Raw genomic sequence first — 16,160 nt, forward strand, 5'->3', positions numbered from 1 at the left:
CTCTTCCAACACACCTGATTCAAATGATCAGGATCGTTATCAGTCTTCTGCAGAGCTTGATGATGAGCTGATCATTTGAATCAGGTGTGTTGGAAGAGGGAAACATCTAAAACATGCAGGATTGCGGCCCTCAAGGACTGGAGTTCGACACCCCTGCTCTACAGGATGAAGTATGTATGGCTAATGGATTGATGAATGGAGAAGGTACCATTTAGGGCTCTCTGGCAGACAATCTTCATTAAGTCAAGTGAGTGAGATGCTATAAGGAGCAACTAAGGCCACATGGGTAGCAGGTTGTGGTAGATCAATGGGTCAAACACATAACTTTCACACAGGGTTAGGGCTTGAGCCCAGTCTTAAGTGACCTAATTTACCTTTTTAGCTTTATTTTTAGTTTTTAGTCACAGTTTGGTTACGGTTCTCAAACAAAACAACAAGGATATATTTAGGAAAAGATCATTGGTGAGTTAAAAGAGCGCTATCACAACTTTAGCCATGTGTTAGAAAGCCTTTTTTAATAAAAAAAAAAAAAAAAAGCCTGAAGTTAAACTTTTCTCATGTGCACTTGTTGCTCACAAATCTACAAATTTGCCATTGAAGGGTTTATGTTTCTAAATTGTGTTTAGGGAAAGCATCTCACCAGAATCCCTAGCTTTCTTGGGTCAGAAATGTTATGCTTTATATTCTGCTTAAACCACCAGTTGCCACCTCCCCTGACCTTCTGGGGTTCAATCTTTTTAATAACATGGCCATGTCCCAAGCAACCATTGCTCCCTTGCTTCTTAAAATTTTTGAATACTCCAAGCAAGAGAGTTCTAGCTAAATGTGAGCATGTTGTTGCCTTTCAATGAATGAAACGTCTTCATGCAATATGGACTCACAGCCAGTAAAGCTATCACCTAACTCTCTTTAGCGACAGCACACCATTCTATCAATGTGTTGGCGGCTCTGTGTCCATATGTTGACATATACACTGATTGAAATACATCTGCAACAAGTTTTTATATATAATTGGATTCTGTATGTGTTTGTGTGATTCAGATTGTGTGACCATGGCAGGGGAGGCAATGTTGTGGAAATTTTGTCAACAGTTTAACACTTGGACGTTTCCTGGGACTGATCTGTGCTGCAAATCGACAACAGATGCTTGTTACTCTTGGTGACAACTGGCAGCTTTTTGGCAGCCAATAACTCCGTCCTCCTCTTCCTGACTGAGAACTGGACGTATCTGGCCTGACACCAGCTTCACTCAGTCACACTCTGCCAGTCTACATGTCCTTCAGATGCCTATATGGCGCTGACTAAACAGAGCCTTTAATTCAAACAGACTTAGCCTCCATCTGTGAAGTAGAGAGATACGATAAATATTATCCTGGGAATATGATGTGATTAAATCTCTACAATGAATCCAAACTAAACTGCTTTAGAGAAGGAAAAGTGAAAAAAAAGACTTGTTTTCCACTTGATTATACCAGTAGTAGTGTTGTGTCCTGTGCAAATCTGATGCCTACAAAGTAAAGCCTGAGGTTAATGTTATTTTGTTGTTTGCAACGGGATACATTTATCTTGATATGCAGTCCTATGAAAAAGGATTTGCCTCTTTCCTTATGTCTATTTTTACATATTTCTCACACTTAAGTGTTCTCCAGCATCAAACTAATGTTTATATTTATTTAATACAACACAGAGATAACCATCAAAATACAAAATGCGGTTTTTAAAAGAGGTTCTATTGAAGATGTATTGAAAACCTATATCATCCCTGTGAAGAAGTTGCTGCCCTGTAAACCTAATAACTGGTTGGGCCCTCTTGGCAGTAACAACTGCAGGTATACATTTGTGATAGCTTGTGATCAGTCCTTCACATGGCCACAAAGAAATTATGGTCCACTCTTCACTGCAGAATAGTTTTAATTCCACCACAGTAGATGGTTTTCCAGCATGAACTACCCTTTTAAGGTCTTGTCATAGCATCTGAATTGGATTCAAGTCAGGACTCCAAAACCCTAATTTTGTTTTTGAGGTGGACTTGCTTGTGTGCTTTGGATCACTGTCATGCTGCATAACCCATTTGTGCTTGAGCTTTAGATCAAGAACTGATGGGTGAATATTCTCAAGGAGGATTTTCTGATCGAGAGCAGAATTTATGGCTCAGTCAATTATGGCAAATTGTTCAGGGCCTGTGGAAGCAAAGCAGCTCCAAACCATCACAATACCACCATGTTTCACTGCGGCTATCATGTTCTCCTTGTAGAATGCAGTATTAGCTTTACATAAGATGTAACGAGACCCCTATTTTCTAAAAAAAAAAAAAATTGCGTCTTTGACTCATCAGTCTACAGGATGTCATCCCAAAAGTCTTGAGGCTTCACCTAGATATTTTTTGCAAATGCCAGACAAGCTTTTATGTTCTTGTTGGTCAGGAGTGGTTTGCATCTTGCAAATCTCCCATGAATCCATTTCTGCCCAGTGTCTTCCTTATTGTGGAATCATGTATGCTGACCTTAACTGAGGCAAGTGAAGCTTGCAGTTCCTTTGATGTTCATCTGGGTTCTTTCTTTTTGCCAGACAGGTTCTATTTAGGTGAAGTGTAGATTCAACCAGCCTGGCAGTAATTACATGTGGGTGCGGTGAAACTGAACCCTATTGCTGAATGAATTTAGTAATTTGGTAGATTGGTAGCAAGGGGGGCAATTACTTTCTTCACATTGAGCAAGGTGGGGCTGGACAGTATTTTTCCTTCAATACATGAAATCATCTTTAAAAACTGCATTTTGTGTTGTCTTGGGTTATCGGTATTTAGCTTTTTCTTGTCATGATCTAAAACATGTGAGTGTGACAAATGTGCAAAGATAGAAGATATCTGAAGGGAGGCAAATATTTTTAACCATACAATTTAATTCTGACTTTAACTGACAAATAATAAAAAGCACATTTAATCGGAACAATTTACATTAAACACCACTCAGCCTGCAAACTGACGTTAGCAGTACCCTATTACTGTTGTGTAACAGTTGGTATGTTTTGCCTCACATATGATTGAGTACTGGGAGATTTTATCAACCTAAACCTGATCCAAGACTGAGCCGACCTTTCTGAACCGAAACTATTAATGACATTTAAAAAGCTCTCCGGCAGAACCAGGCTCAATATACCTTCCCATCGTTGCCAACCGCTTGCTCAGAGGTTGGGTTCTCAATTAAATTTGTAAGGTCTATACCTTACTTTGTGAAGGGCTGTGTAATAACATGTTGTAAACTGCGCTATACAAATAAAATTGAATTGAAGTGAATTAACAATTAGCTATAGAGATCAGACTCACCGTGTTACTGCAGGTTCTGTAGCGGATATTTTTGCCATCACAGTTTCTACAAAGCAGGGAAAAAACATTTATATTACTGATGAAAATCACCATCTATCCATCCATCCATTCATCTATCTAGAATAGATCTATCCATTCATAAACCATGCTTCACAAATGTATTAGACCACCACCCAGTGTAAGGTTTATGCCACAGCTGCCCTAAATTAACAGCATTGGTAATTACCAAAATTATGTTTTATGTTTCTGTAACAGTTAATACATCAGTATGTTGAAGTTCTTTAACCAAAATTCTATTTTTAATGCTGAAAGATTATTATTGTCGTCCCTGAATTTTCTGATTTACTGTTTTACAAAAAAAAAAAGAAAAAATAGAAAAACACATTATTACTTATTGATGACCATGTCAAATTATAGTTATTTACTTGCATTCTTGAACAGAAAGAAGTTTTCGTGGTTGAATGTTATGCTTGATTAATTTCTGGCTTCTCAGACAAGCCCAGTCAGCTGGCTCAGATTTGGGTCTGAAAGGATGAATTCTATTTGAAATTCTCCATTCAAGGCTTAAGAACAGCTGCTAAGAAACCATCATTAAGGCCTTCAAACATCCAGAAACAACTCAGATTTGCCAGAGAACACAAACACTGGACTGTTGATGACTGGAAGAAGGTACTCTGGACGGACAAATCCAAGTTTGAACTCTTCAGTCAGTATCGTCGTGTTTATGTCTGCAGAAAAGCTGGAGAACGTTTTGATACCAGATGCATTGCACCCACAATGAAACACAGTGGAGGTTTTATTATGGTATGGAGTTCCATTTGTGGAAACGGAGTGGGCAAATTAGTGAAAATCGACAGCATCATGAACAAGAACGTCTGCCACAACATCTTAGTGCATCATGGAATCCCTTTTGTCATATTCTCTGAGCCACTGAGAAGCTTTACATATCGTAGCTGGGTGTGTTTGTCTCTCCTTCATACCGCGGATGCTGCTGCACATAATGTGCCAACACATACACAAGCGCACACACACACAAATATGTGTTGACAGGTTGATCAGTAATGTATGTAACCTACTAACATGATGAGCAGCTTCTAGCTCACAGTGTGAGCTATTTCTATGTGAGCATAAACAAACTAAAGATGATTGATGACTGCACACATCCACAAACACATTTACATCCAGTGATACCTATGCAGTAAACCCCCACCCCACCCGCACCCACACACACACACACACACACCTGTAATGTTGTGGCACAATCCACCTGCAGCATAGCAGTCATCTCAGTACTTCACCAAGCTCCAGCTGGCATAGCCCAAAATGTCAAGTAAAGCTGGAGCCACACACACACACACACACACACGCACACACACACACACACACACACACACACACAAGCACATGCATACACACAAACACACACACGCAGTGTCAGAATGAACCTGAGCACTGTGTGAAATGTGCCACTGCAGAATGTTCCTTTCCCCATGACAGCATGGACACGCTGTTAAATCTGTTCGACCTTGTTAGCAACCATAACAACACCCGATCTGTTGCTGTGTGTTAACTGACACGAAATGCATATTTCTCCTGCTGGCTCACAATACCATTAGACCAAACTGGTAGCGGCTTATTTATCCTACTGTATAGCAGGCCTGGTCTAATCTGCCACTTAGTGCAGATAGGAAGCTGGGAGCCACACCACTGCCATTCAAGCTAAAACAGACAACAGCAAGCTATGGCTCCATATTGGTAGATGTATCCCATTGAAATGCCAGTGGTTGAATAACCCGTGTGTGGGTGTACACTAGTCTGTGCATATCTGTATGTGTGTGTGTGTGCGTGTGTGTGTAGGATGGTACATTATGTTTTTTAGGGTCTGGGACTGTCTACTGCTATGGCCATTAGCTGGTTGGTGGCTGTGCAACAATCCCAAAGTAAAAGGTTTTCCTTTTAATTATTAAATATAGCAAGCAGCAGAGAAATAAGGAAGCTACCTGTCTGCAGTTTGTGCAAGTACAATAGTTTTCTAGCCTTGTTTAATTGTATAAGCTTCGAAACACTCTTTCCATGTCCTTGCAACTGCTTAACAGCCCTGGTTTAGGATCACTGTCCTATGCTATTGATAGCTTGCAGGTTGTATTTCCTTGCGTCTTACAGTATATATTGGCATATTACTAACACCTGTTGATCAGTGGGTCAGTGGAATAGTGTGACACAGGTAATAAGATTGTGTAATGCATCATTTGAGTTCAAACCTGTTTTGCATGTACATCCTCATGTGCAAGCACAAGATCAACAAAACAGGGATCTGCTCCTCAAAAACAAGCCCCTTATGTCAAAGGTCTACAGGGAATTTTTAATCAGCTAGTGTTTGTTGATTTGGTCTCTTTCCATGGTGCTGGTCTTCAGCACACATTAGATTACATTTTCAACAGACAGAGGTTTACAATAGTAGGCAGCTGCGGAGTTTGGTCAGAGCAGTGAGTAATATGCTAAAGCACTCTGCAGAGTTGCAGAGAAGTGCAGGTTTGGTAGAAATTAAAGCCAGAGTGTTTTTTTTTCCCCTTACATTTTATGTTTATTAATGATACGTCCCAGTGGCAACAAATATATGAAAAACAACAGGGGGCCCAATAATGGAGCCTTGGAGAAGGAATAATTACCCATGAGTACTGAAAAGGTCCTTGACAAACATAGGCGAAGGGAGGGCAGGGGCCACAGGGGCCATGGCCCCTGCTGGAATCTGATTGGCCCCCTCTCGGCCCCCCCTGTGAAATACTGTCTTGTCATTGGGTAGTTTCTTTGAGGAGCGCTAGCTGGTTGTTACAGCGCAGCTTTATGGGGGCGGGGTGACCAGAGCATTGTGGTAGTGTTTCTGACGGGAGGGACTGGAACATAAAACAAGCACACCTCTTCTCTCACTTCCACTCTGCACTTACAGGACACTGTGAGACGGTGAGTGTCAAATTCAAACATGCGGTAAATTAAACCCAAACGAGTTCCTGATATGTTTTATCTTAACTCGTAGATTTAGCCATTATCTTTACTTCATCATTTCACATTTTGATGACAAAAGTTGATGTTATTGGGTAGAGAAGCTGATGAAACGTGCCAACTAGATGGTAAATAACCATCAAGGGGTTTCTGCATTATTGATTATGTAACACAAGATCTTGCTACGGTGTGTTTTTTCTTCTTCTTTTTTTTTTGAAACAAGGAAAATGTGCGAACATTAAATGAAGACACTTTACACAGAGATGTTTTGGGACCAGGACATTCCCAATCCCATGTTTGAGTTCCAGCTGAATGGTGTCATTTAGTCTCTGTTCCAGCAGCAGCAGGGCTCAGAAATGTCAGAAAGAGGAGCAGCCAGCATGTTTAGTTATCTGAACCCTATTCAGGACTTCATGTTGCCATACATAGAAGGTCTCTGGGGGTCCATTAGACCCCAAGAAAGAATATGTGAAAAATAATTCTTGCTTTTATACAATGTTAAATACATTTTCTGACAAGTTGACATATTTTTGGCTCCAAATGCATGACACATGCCCCTCTTTTTATATTTAAAAATAAAATCTTAAAAAATCAAAAAACAATACCTGTCACCTAAACTAAATACCCTGGGGTCCAAAAGAGCCCAAAAGTCCTGAATAGAGTTCAGAAGAAGCCATGTGAGGGTCAGACCAGTGAACCAGACAGGTTCAGGGGGACCATTCTGAGGACAGGCATCCAAAACAGGACCAGTCCAGCAGCTGTAGCCCATCATCAGCACCAGGTGAAATGCAGAGCAGGACAGACAGACATTTCTCAGAAGAAATGAAGAACAACATTGTTAATATAAAAGAGGAGAGCATTGTGTTTATGGGTGTATTTACATGTACATATCATTGTAATGTACCCTGAGCCATCAGGCTGTTATGAACATCAGTCTTCACTGTGAATCAGTCTGAGTGTCATGAGTTACCTTTGAAAGAAGCAGTTATTGTACATTCCATATTGTACAAGTACGTTCTGACCAGAAACCTTTTCCAGATCATGTTTATTTTGTTAGATCTATTTAATCAGGTTGTATATTTAGTCATACAATGTGAATACAAGTACAGAACACTTCTCAAGAAATTGCTGTAGGCTACATCTACGAATAACATAGTCATTGGGTGCCCCCCAAAATATAGCATTGGCCCCCTATTGGCCCCCCCTCTGTCAGAAAGACATAAGAAAGGCACGTCTGCCTTGCGACGTGCGTCTTAGACCACAAATTTTATTCCCATGGTACCTGAAAAATTGCATGTTTTTTGGGCTCCTCAGCAGCTCAACCGGATAAGATGGTGACCCATGTACAGCGGCTATAGTCCCTGATGCAGCAGCCGCAATTCGAGTCCAGCCAGCGGCTCGTTTGCTGCATGTCTTTCCCTCATTTTCCCAAACTCGGTCAATTAAGGATGAAAAAGCCCCCCAAAAAATAATCTAAAACAACATTTTTAGAAAATTGCACATGTCAATTGCAAACTCCTTGTGGGGAGACCAAGCTACACTCTGTGGCAACCTTGACATTTAGCAAAATTGACTTGCATGTCATGTGCGATTCTGCACAAAATTTGGACGCAGACAGGCTGTAGGAGCCCGTACAGTCGGTTGTGACCGAGGCTTACCCTTAGTCAGTGTGATTGGGACGTTACCCCTGTGTTCATTTGTGACCTTTCAGACTTCACCGCGCATTTAAGTGTGCTGTGAAGATCATATTTTGATGGATTATTATTCACTAAATAAAACAGGGACCCCCTCACACCTGATAGTCAGTCCACTGATTAAAAACACCTGACTATAACTTCCCTCTTAAATGGCCTGCTCATTCCAGAGGTTCACTTACTTTTCCCATTCACAAATATGTAAAATTAGATCCATTTTCCTCAATAAATAAATGACTGAGTATAATGTTTTTGTCTCATTTGTCGAATTGGGTTCTCTCCCTGTACTTGTATGACTTCTATGAAAAGATCTGTTTTAGGTCATATTTATGCAGAAATAAGATTATGCATGTAAGATTTGGGGTGGACTCAGAGTGGACCAGACTCGTCCCTGTACGACCCCCAACACAACTTCACCAGCTCAAGGTTTATCCCTCCATTGTTGGTCCTCACTATTTTTTACAGCAAACCACAAGCCTTCCAGTCTCAGAGATGCTCTAGTGCAGACATCTGGCCATAAAGATGCTTGTCAAAGTCACTCACGTCTGCCCACTTCTCCTACATCCAACATGTTATCTCTGAGCACCAACTGTTCACTTATTATCTAATATGACTCAAACCAGAACATGTGCCATCAACAAATCAAATCAAATCAAATTAAATCAAGTTTATTGTCATTTTGCTGTACACACACAGTAGTACAGACAAGATGAGAGAGCGTTTCTTCAGGATTATTTAACCAGCAAGTTTTGTGGAATGCACGTCTGGGATAAGACACTAAACGTTCACTCTCTCTGTCTCCTGAAGGGGCTGCAGTCCATGCGTGCTGCCCTTCATTGAACATGGTGAACTTCTTCAGGTCCTGGTAGGTCTTCAGGGACACAAAGACACACAATGGTGGGACGATGGTGAAGCCGCAGATGCTGCCCAGAGCTAGCTGTCTGTTTGTCCTGAATAATGTCGTCCCCTCCAGCTGTATGTCCGTCTGGGATGCTGTCATGGAGACATGTTTCTGTTAAAGCAAACACACAGCAGTCCCTCCAATGTCCGCTCTCTCGACAACAAATGTAGCTCGTCCAGCTTGTTGTCGAGGGACATTGGAGAGTAGGAGCGATGGTCCTGCTGGTCTGGAGGGGTTAGCCTTTAGCCTTTAGCATGAATCCCAGCTCTCTTTCTCCTCCTTTGTTTACGTTCATATTGTTTGCACTTCCTTGTCTCTCGGGTAACTGCCGGTGTAGTCTCCGATTGGACTCCGTGTTGGTGTCGTTTGTCCAAATCACAACTGATCGCCGCAATTCCAGCACCGTTCACTGTCCTGACGCCCAGCACAGTCTCCCGGCCGCAAGTTTTGCGGAATGAACGTCTGGGATAGACAAGACACTCAAAGCGTTCACTTTCGTTGTCTCCTCAAGTGGCTGCTGTGTCTATGCGCGCCACTGTCACCATGGCAACAATCATTATGAGATAACCATGAGTATTTGCTTCATCTGTGAATGATCAGCCTGTTGTGAATAAATATAGTGCTGGGCACCAATGTACCTGTAAAATGTACATTCTCAGCTAAAAGCAGTAGGACATTAGATTTCTTTTTTGTTTTTTGTTTTTTTTTAGCCAAGAATGGATATATTTCTGTTGTGTAGCTGTATAAGGACAGGCTGAGCTAGTGGGAGTAAATAGACCTTTGAAAGGGAGCAAGACACAGTCTGGCACCAGAGGAGGCAAAGCAACAGGCAAAGACAAGCGCCGTTCCAAAAGAAACATGAGCTAGACAGGAAGCCTGTGTGTGTGTGTGTGTGTGTGTGTGTGTGTGTGTGTGTGTGTGTGTGTGTGTGAGTGTGAGACAGACACAAAGAGTGTAATGGTACTTTGAATGATGTTGCAGGTTAAGCTTAATGTTCTCACTTTAGCCAGACCCTAGTGTTGTATGTGACACACAAAGACAGACAGACATGCAAATAGTATGTACCTTTTACCAGTGTAGATAAGCACATACCCGATTAAACACACAAGGCACTAATGCATGCATATAAACAGGCGATACAAACTTTTGCAGCTATTAATAGGACTTTGTGAGGGGGCTTAATAAGATTAACAGAACAGAAACTGAATAATACGTATGATTTTGTAAGAGCTTGCACCAAAACACCATACATGCTGCCAAACACAGAGGTGAACATTTCTCAGGTTTGAATTTTTGATGCAAAATATTTTTTTTATTGGAGAGCATTTAAAAGAAAATTTAACCACACCTGCATTACGTACAGTTTACTCAATCATAACTTTTTCTACACATTGAAGAGAGTTAGCTAAAGATTACAAAATGAACCCTGATGTCATTAAGTGCATCTCATTTCAAAAGGAGGGCGATATAATAAATGATGCTATTAGTTTTCAATAAAGGAAACTAAAAGTCATGATATCTCAGACTGGCAAATCTGTCTCCCTCCTTCAAAGAGGAGCGATACAATATCAATAGTATATGGCTCTGAGTGAAACCAACCTGTGACCTGTTACACTAAGGGGGTTGTAAAATGGAAAGTAAGTGTCTGGATGTTCAGGCTCAGTTGACATGTTCTTCCGAGGCTCATCAACATCTGTCTCTCAACAGTGGTAAGATATAATGAAAACAAATGAATTGCCAGAAGGATATCGAATGATGGTCGGAAATACTGTGATGACTTCCTGTACAAGCATCGCTGCACAACAAATAGCAGAGACAGACTGACAGTGGGGGCAGACAGCCCGAGTGTGCGTTGTAAAAACAGGGGAATTTAAAATTCACACACTTTATATATTCATCAGTGTGAGAAAGACACAGATCACACTCAACCCAGACACCAGCTCCCTGACTTTCCTCTATCCCATCCACAACTGCACACAGAGAGGTCTGGACTCTGTCACAGTTTTCCAGCCCTTTCTTTCCCTAAAGCCTCTTTTTAGTGACTCTGCCTTGTTTCCAGATTCTAGACACATTACGGTCAGAAGGAATTAGTCAGTTCCGGGATCAATGACAGCTGTGACTTCTTCCAAATATTGGAATTGAATAACTGCTGTATGCTTTCTAAACATTTGCTGTGAGCTGAATCCAGACAGGAAACAGGATTTTAGTGAACAATTGAGTTAATCTTCTGAATGAGTTGCTTCCCTGTAGTGGAAAAAACTAAGCTGTGCTTATGCTAATTCTAATGCTGGAAGAGCAGGACCAACAGAAAGAGAGTTTGGTTTTAAAAATTGCATTAACCAGATTTACTGAGGAGAGTTCATCTGTTGTGCAGCTGCAGAGCAGCAGAGAACCCTGAACCTCGATAGATGAGAATAAAACCTTGGTAACCATCGACTAAGATTGCAACGGCTCAAAGTGCTGAGAAGATTAAAAAATTTAAAATACATAAATGAGAATAAAATGTCACTGAAGGAAAAGTAGTTTAAAATACTTGTTGTTTTCGTGACTGCACACACACCAAACAAAATAAATATATAAATCACATCACTGAAGTGTGACTAATTAATGGACATTTTCATCAACAGATTGAATCAACAGCAGTTGCCAGAATGAATGCTGGGCCCCAGGTTGTTTGTCTGTCATTTGATTTATATTGATTTCAATTTAAGAAAACAAAAACAAAAAACAAAACATCCAAATGCATCCAATATGAACCAACATAAAAAGCAGTGAGAACATTTTTATCATTTGGCATGTGTACAGGACAGGTGCATCAGATCATTTCACATGCCCGTGGATTGGTGAAACTATACATTCGCAGTACAAGTTCTTAAAAAGCCTTTTAATAATCAAATACCAAAACCTGGAAGAATTTGGAGGCCTTGTGGGCCTTTGGACTGTGAAGCAGTTCGTCACGTAGAGCTGGAGGTAATAAAGTCATGGTTGTGATGTGAGTTGGTATTTAAAGTTATTACAAATGTCAGTGTAATGTTCAATTAATTTTTCTATGTACATGTCCTTTTCATTTTTTTTGTTCAGTTACTGTACGCTGAACTCATTTTTGCAGTCGTCTTTTGTTTATTTAAGTACAACTGTAATGACAGATATTTTCAGTAAACAGTTGGCAGGATTTGATCATTTATCTTTGTTTTCTGTTTCAAATATGCCGGACTAACCTGGAGGATTGTTTACAACCCGCCAGATCATCTAACAGCTAATGTTTCTTGAGCTGGCAGATGTCTTTTTGGTGATGTCAGCATGGCCCAGACCACTGCCATTAACTTGAAAACAATGTCATAACAACACTAATAGGAACTATGGGCGAACACGTGAAACACAGATACAAGCTTTGATACACTGTAATTATGTTTTCGTTTTTTCAAAGATCTGATGTGTGAACAATATATTTAGTCGACTCTCTGATAAAACGTGCTGCATTTATGTGCTGAGGCAACTTTTAACAAATGTCTTTTTGAGATAGGTGAGCAGAATACACAGGATTCTTATAATCACCCATATATGCCACAGACTACTGGAGTAGATTCAAAGACAAAGTCTACTGGCACTGGGGGTTAACAGGTATCACAACAATTCAGTAGGATATCCCTCCTTTGAATATTTTGTGACATGAAAAATGTGATGTGGGAGTTAAGCAGGTTTGCGGCCCTGACCAGCTGACAGCTTCAGTCATTACAGTCTCATCATCCCCAGCAGTGAGCAGCAGCGCTGCACTGGGATCACACTCTAGAGGCTGGATTGTTTTTTTGTTTGTTTATTTGTTTTCGCTGCATTAAAATATCTCCATATTTGAAAGACGCTGTCAACTTGTGCTTAAATGTTAAATAGATTCATTTTGCCAGCTCATTCTGTAGTATATCCTGGTCTGGCCACACCACAAACACTCTGACTTGTTTGTATTTCTTTAAACCAGTTGCACTCACTATGGGTGGTGCTAAACAAACATTTGCATGCAAGGAGATGAGCACTGTCAATAAAATGAATAATCCATCACAAAAAACAAACGGGGCTGCCTTACTGAGTGATCAAAATCCTCTGCAAAACTTTCGTTTTCAGTTTCATTTTAACTGCATTTGTTTGCTGCCCTGAGGTTGTTATCATAGATCTCATGGTGAAGAAAATGGTAACACACAGATGGCGGAATGATCAGCCAATGGCAGATTTATACCTGCAACCTACATCCGATGAGTCAGACTAGATGTGAAATGAGGCTTACCCTCCACTGAGGCAGCGTCGTAGAGAATAGGAGGCTCCTCCTCCACAAGTTCGAGAGCAATCACTCCAGGGACCCCAAGCATCCCATCCAATGTCTCTGTCTTCATCAGAGCGGGTCGTCCTGGACGTCTACAGATGAACAAACACAAAGATTTCAATGATTTTGTTCAGTGTAGATATTAACATACCTTTACACTAATAATACTCTGTCCACTGCATAGTGTTTCATGTTTTTCAGAGAGAATGACTGTATTTAGGCATTAGCTTTCCTAAGAGTGAAAATAGAAAAAAAAACCCAACAGGCCAAACATTGTGGTGTCAACTATTTCTCAGGCGTTTTTAACACTTGCCCTATTGCCAAGAGAGAGTCCATTTTTCTTCCAAAAGTATATGTATATAAAAATCCAAACCTACCTGGACCTGTGTGAAAAAGTAATTGCCCCTCTTATCAAATCATGAATTAACTGTGGCTAGTCACATTTTTTGGAAAGCTGAGTCTAATTTCACTGACATTGATTACCTCCAGACCTATTCAATCAAGAAATCACTTAAACAGAACCTGTCTGACAAAATGAAGTCTTCCAAGAGATCTCAAAAAGCTGCCACAAAATACTGCGATCCAAAGAAATTCATGAACAGATGAGAAATAAAGTAACTGACATCTATTAGTCTGGAAAGAGTTACAAAGCCATTTCTAAAGTTTTAGGACTCCAGCGAACCACAGTGAGAGCCATTATTCACAAATGGAGAAAACATGAAACAGTGGTGAACCTTCCCAGGAGTGGCCGGCCGACCAAAATGACCCCAAGAGCACAGCGACGACTCATCCAGGAGGTCACAAAGGAACCAGGACAACATCTAAAGAACTGCAGGCCTCCTTGCCTCAGTTCAGGTCAGTGTTCATGACTCAACAATAAGGAAGAAACTGGGCAAAAATGGCATCCATGGCAGAGTTCAAGGCCAAAACCACTGCTGACCAAAAAGATTTTGCAAACAAACATCTGAATGATCCCCAAGACTTTTGGGAGAATATTCTATGGACTGACGAGACAAACTTTTTGGAAGATGTGTGTCTTGTTACATCTGGCGTAAAGCAACACAGCATTTCAGAAAAAGTACATCATAGCAACAGTCAACCATGGTGGTAGTGTGATGGTCGGGGGCTGCTTTGCTGCTTCAGGACCTGGACGACTTGCTGTGATGGATGAAACCATGAATTCTGCTCTCTACCAGAAATTCCTGAAGGAGAATGTTCGGCCATCACTTCAGGACCTCAAGCTGAAGCGCACTTAGATTCTGCAGCAGGAAGACGATCCAAAACACACCAGTGAGTCGACCTCTGAATGACTTAAAAAAACAAAATGAAGGTTTTGAGGTGGACTAGTCAAAGTCTGGTTTGGGACCCGATTGAAATGCTGTGGCATGACCTTAAAAAGGTTGTTCATGCTCAAAAACCCTCCAGTGTTGTTAAATTAAATAAAAATATAATAAAATTGGGCCAAAATACAAAAGATCTCCACAGAGATGTGAAAGAGTTCTCAGTTCTAGAAAATGCTTGATCTCAGTTGTTGTTGCTGAGGGTGGCCCAACCAGATATGAGGTCAGGGGGCAATTACTTTTTCACACAGGGTCGGGTTGCTTTGAAAAAAAAAATATATATATATATATATGTATATATATATTCCCTAATAAATAAAATCATCATTGAAAAATTGTATTCTCTATTTACTCTGGATTTCTTTGTCTGTTATTTACATTGGTTTGATGATCTCAAACATTAAAGTGGGGGTGATATGCAAAAAAAAAAAAAAAACAGGATTTGAGAAAGGGGGCAATAATTTTTTCACAGCACTGTCTAGACATGTTTTGAATAAAACAGGTTTGCTTCTAGTCTATGGAACGAAGAGATATAGGAAGACAAATTGAACAGCGTCGACATAAACCGATGCGTGGGATGGCAAGTGTTTTTGTTTGCTTGTTTTTTATATTTCTGTACTTGTGTAAATTGTGTTTTTAGCCCCCAGGGCTTGATACAGAAACATTTAATGCTAATCAGGAAAAGCTCAGAAATGTGCAAAGAAGACTCTGGTGATGACCTGGAGAAACAACACTAATATATGTTTGTTTTCATAAATCTTTTAAATGACACCATTATCAGACAACTTTCTCATGATATGCCACTCCAAACATGGTATAGAACCTCCTCTCAATAAGATATTGGTTTCATTCCATGAACCCAAGAAACCCAAACAAAGGAAAATGGACATAACTGCTGTGTAACCAGTAGGTGTGAAAAATATTCAGTAGTAAACCTTGATCAATCTTCAGCTAAAAAAAAGCTTAAAGGCCCAGTGGGACACAGTTAAAATGTTTTTATCCTAACCTTAAAGTCCTGACTTAAATCCCATTGACAATCGTTGGACTTTGATGAAGAAACAAGTCTGTGTTAGAAAGCCATCGAAATCAGGTTAACTGCACGAATTCTGGTCAAAAAAAAAACAACCAGAAGCTTGTGGACGGCTACAAAAAGTGCCGAGTTAAGTTGAAAATGGCCAAAGGACCAAATATTAACATTAGTTGTATGTATATTTGTAACTCATTAGATTTGGTCATATTTCCAGAGGACCCATAATAAATCCATGTTTTAGCTTTGATTCAGAGGATTGACTAAACAAAATTCTGCAAATTCCTCTCCCCAAAAAAGTCCAAGAGTTTTGAAGCTTTTTTTTTTTTTGCCAGTTGCGCTCAATAAAGTATACTTTTATTGAAAATCATAAATGGTAGGGGATTTTAATAATATTTTAAACGAGAAAAATAATTTTGACCAAAAGGTGAGAGTATACATTCATGCCAGGCAAAAAACTAGAACCCTAATGAAGATGTTTTCATGTGTCTGCTTTAGAAGGTTAAAATATATATTGGAGGAACTGTGTCAACTATGTCACAAATATCTGGATAAAAAATACCA

General features: G+C 40.2%; 1 protein-coding gene across 1 annotated transcript in view; it reads right to left on the reverse strand.

The window, feature by feature from the left end:
* adamtsl3 (ADAMTS-like 3) overlaps positions 1–16,160 on the reverse strand; it is a 202,290-nt gene that overhangs the window by 77,537 nt on the left and 108,593 nt on the right. The window contains exons 4-5 of the mRNA XM_008290290.1: positions 13,194–13,321; positions 3,323–3,368 (exon numbers count right to left, since the gene is read on the reverse strand). Coding sequence (XP_008288512.1) covers positions 3,323–3,368; positions 13,194–13,321 — 174 coding nt within the window. The remainder of the gene's footprint in view (positions 1–3,322; positions 3,369–13,193; positions 13,322–16,160) is intronic.

Source organism: Stegastes partitus, unplaced genomic scaffold, assembly GCF_000690725.1.
Source record: "Stegastes partitus isolate 25-593 unplaced genomic scaffold, Stegastes_partitus-1.0.2 Scaffold665, whole genome shotgun sequence".
Classification (NCBI taxonomy): Eukaryota; Metazoa; Chordata; class Actinopteri; family Pomacentridae; genus Stegastes; species Stegastes partitus.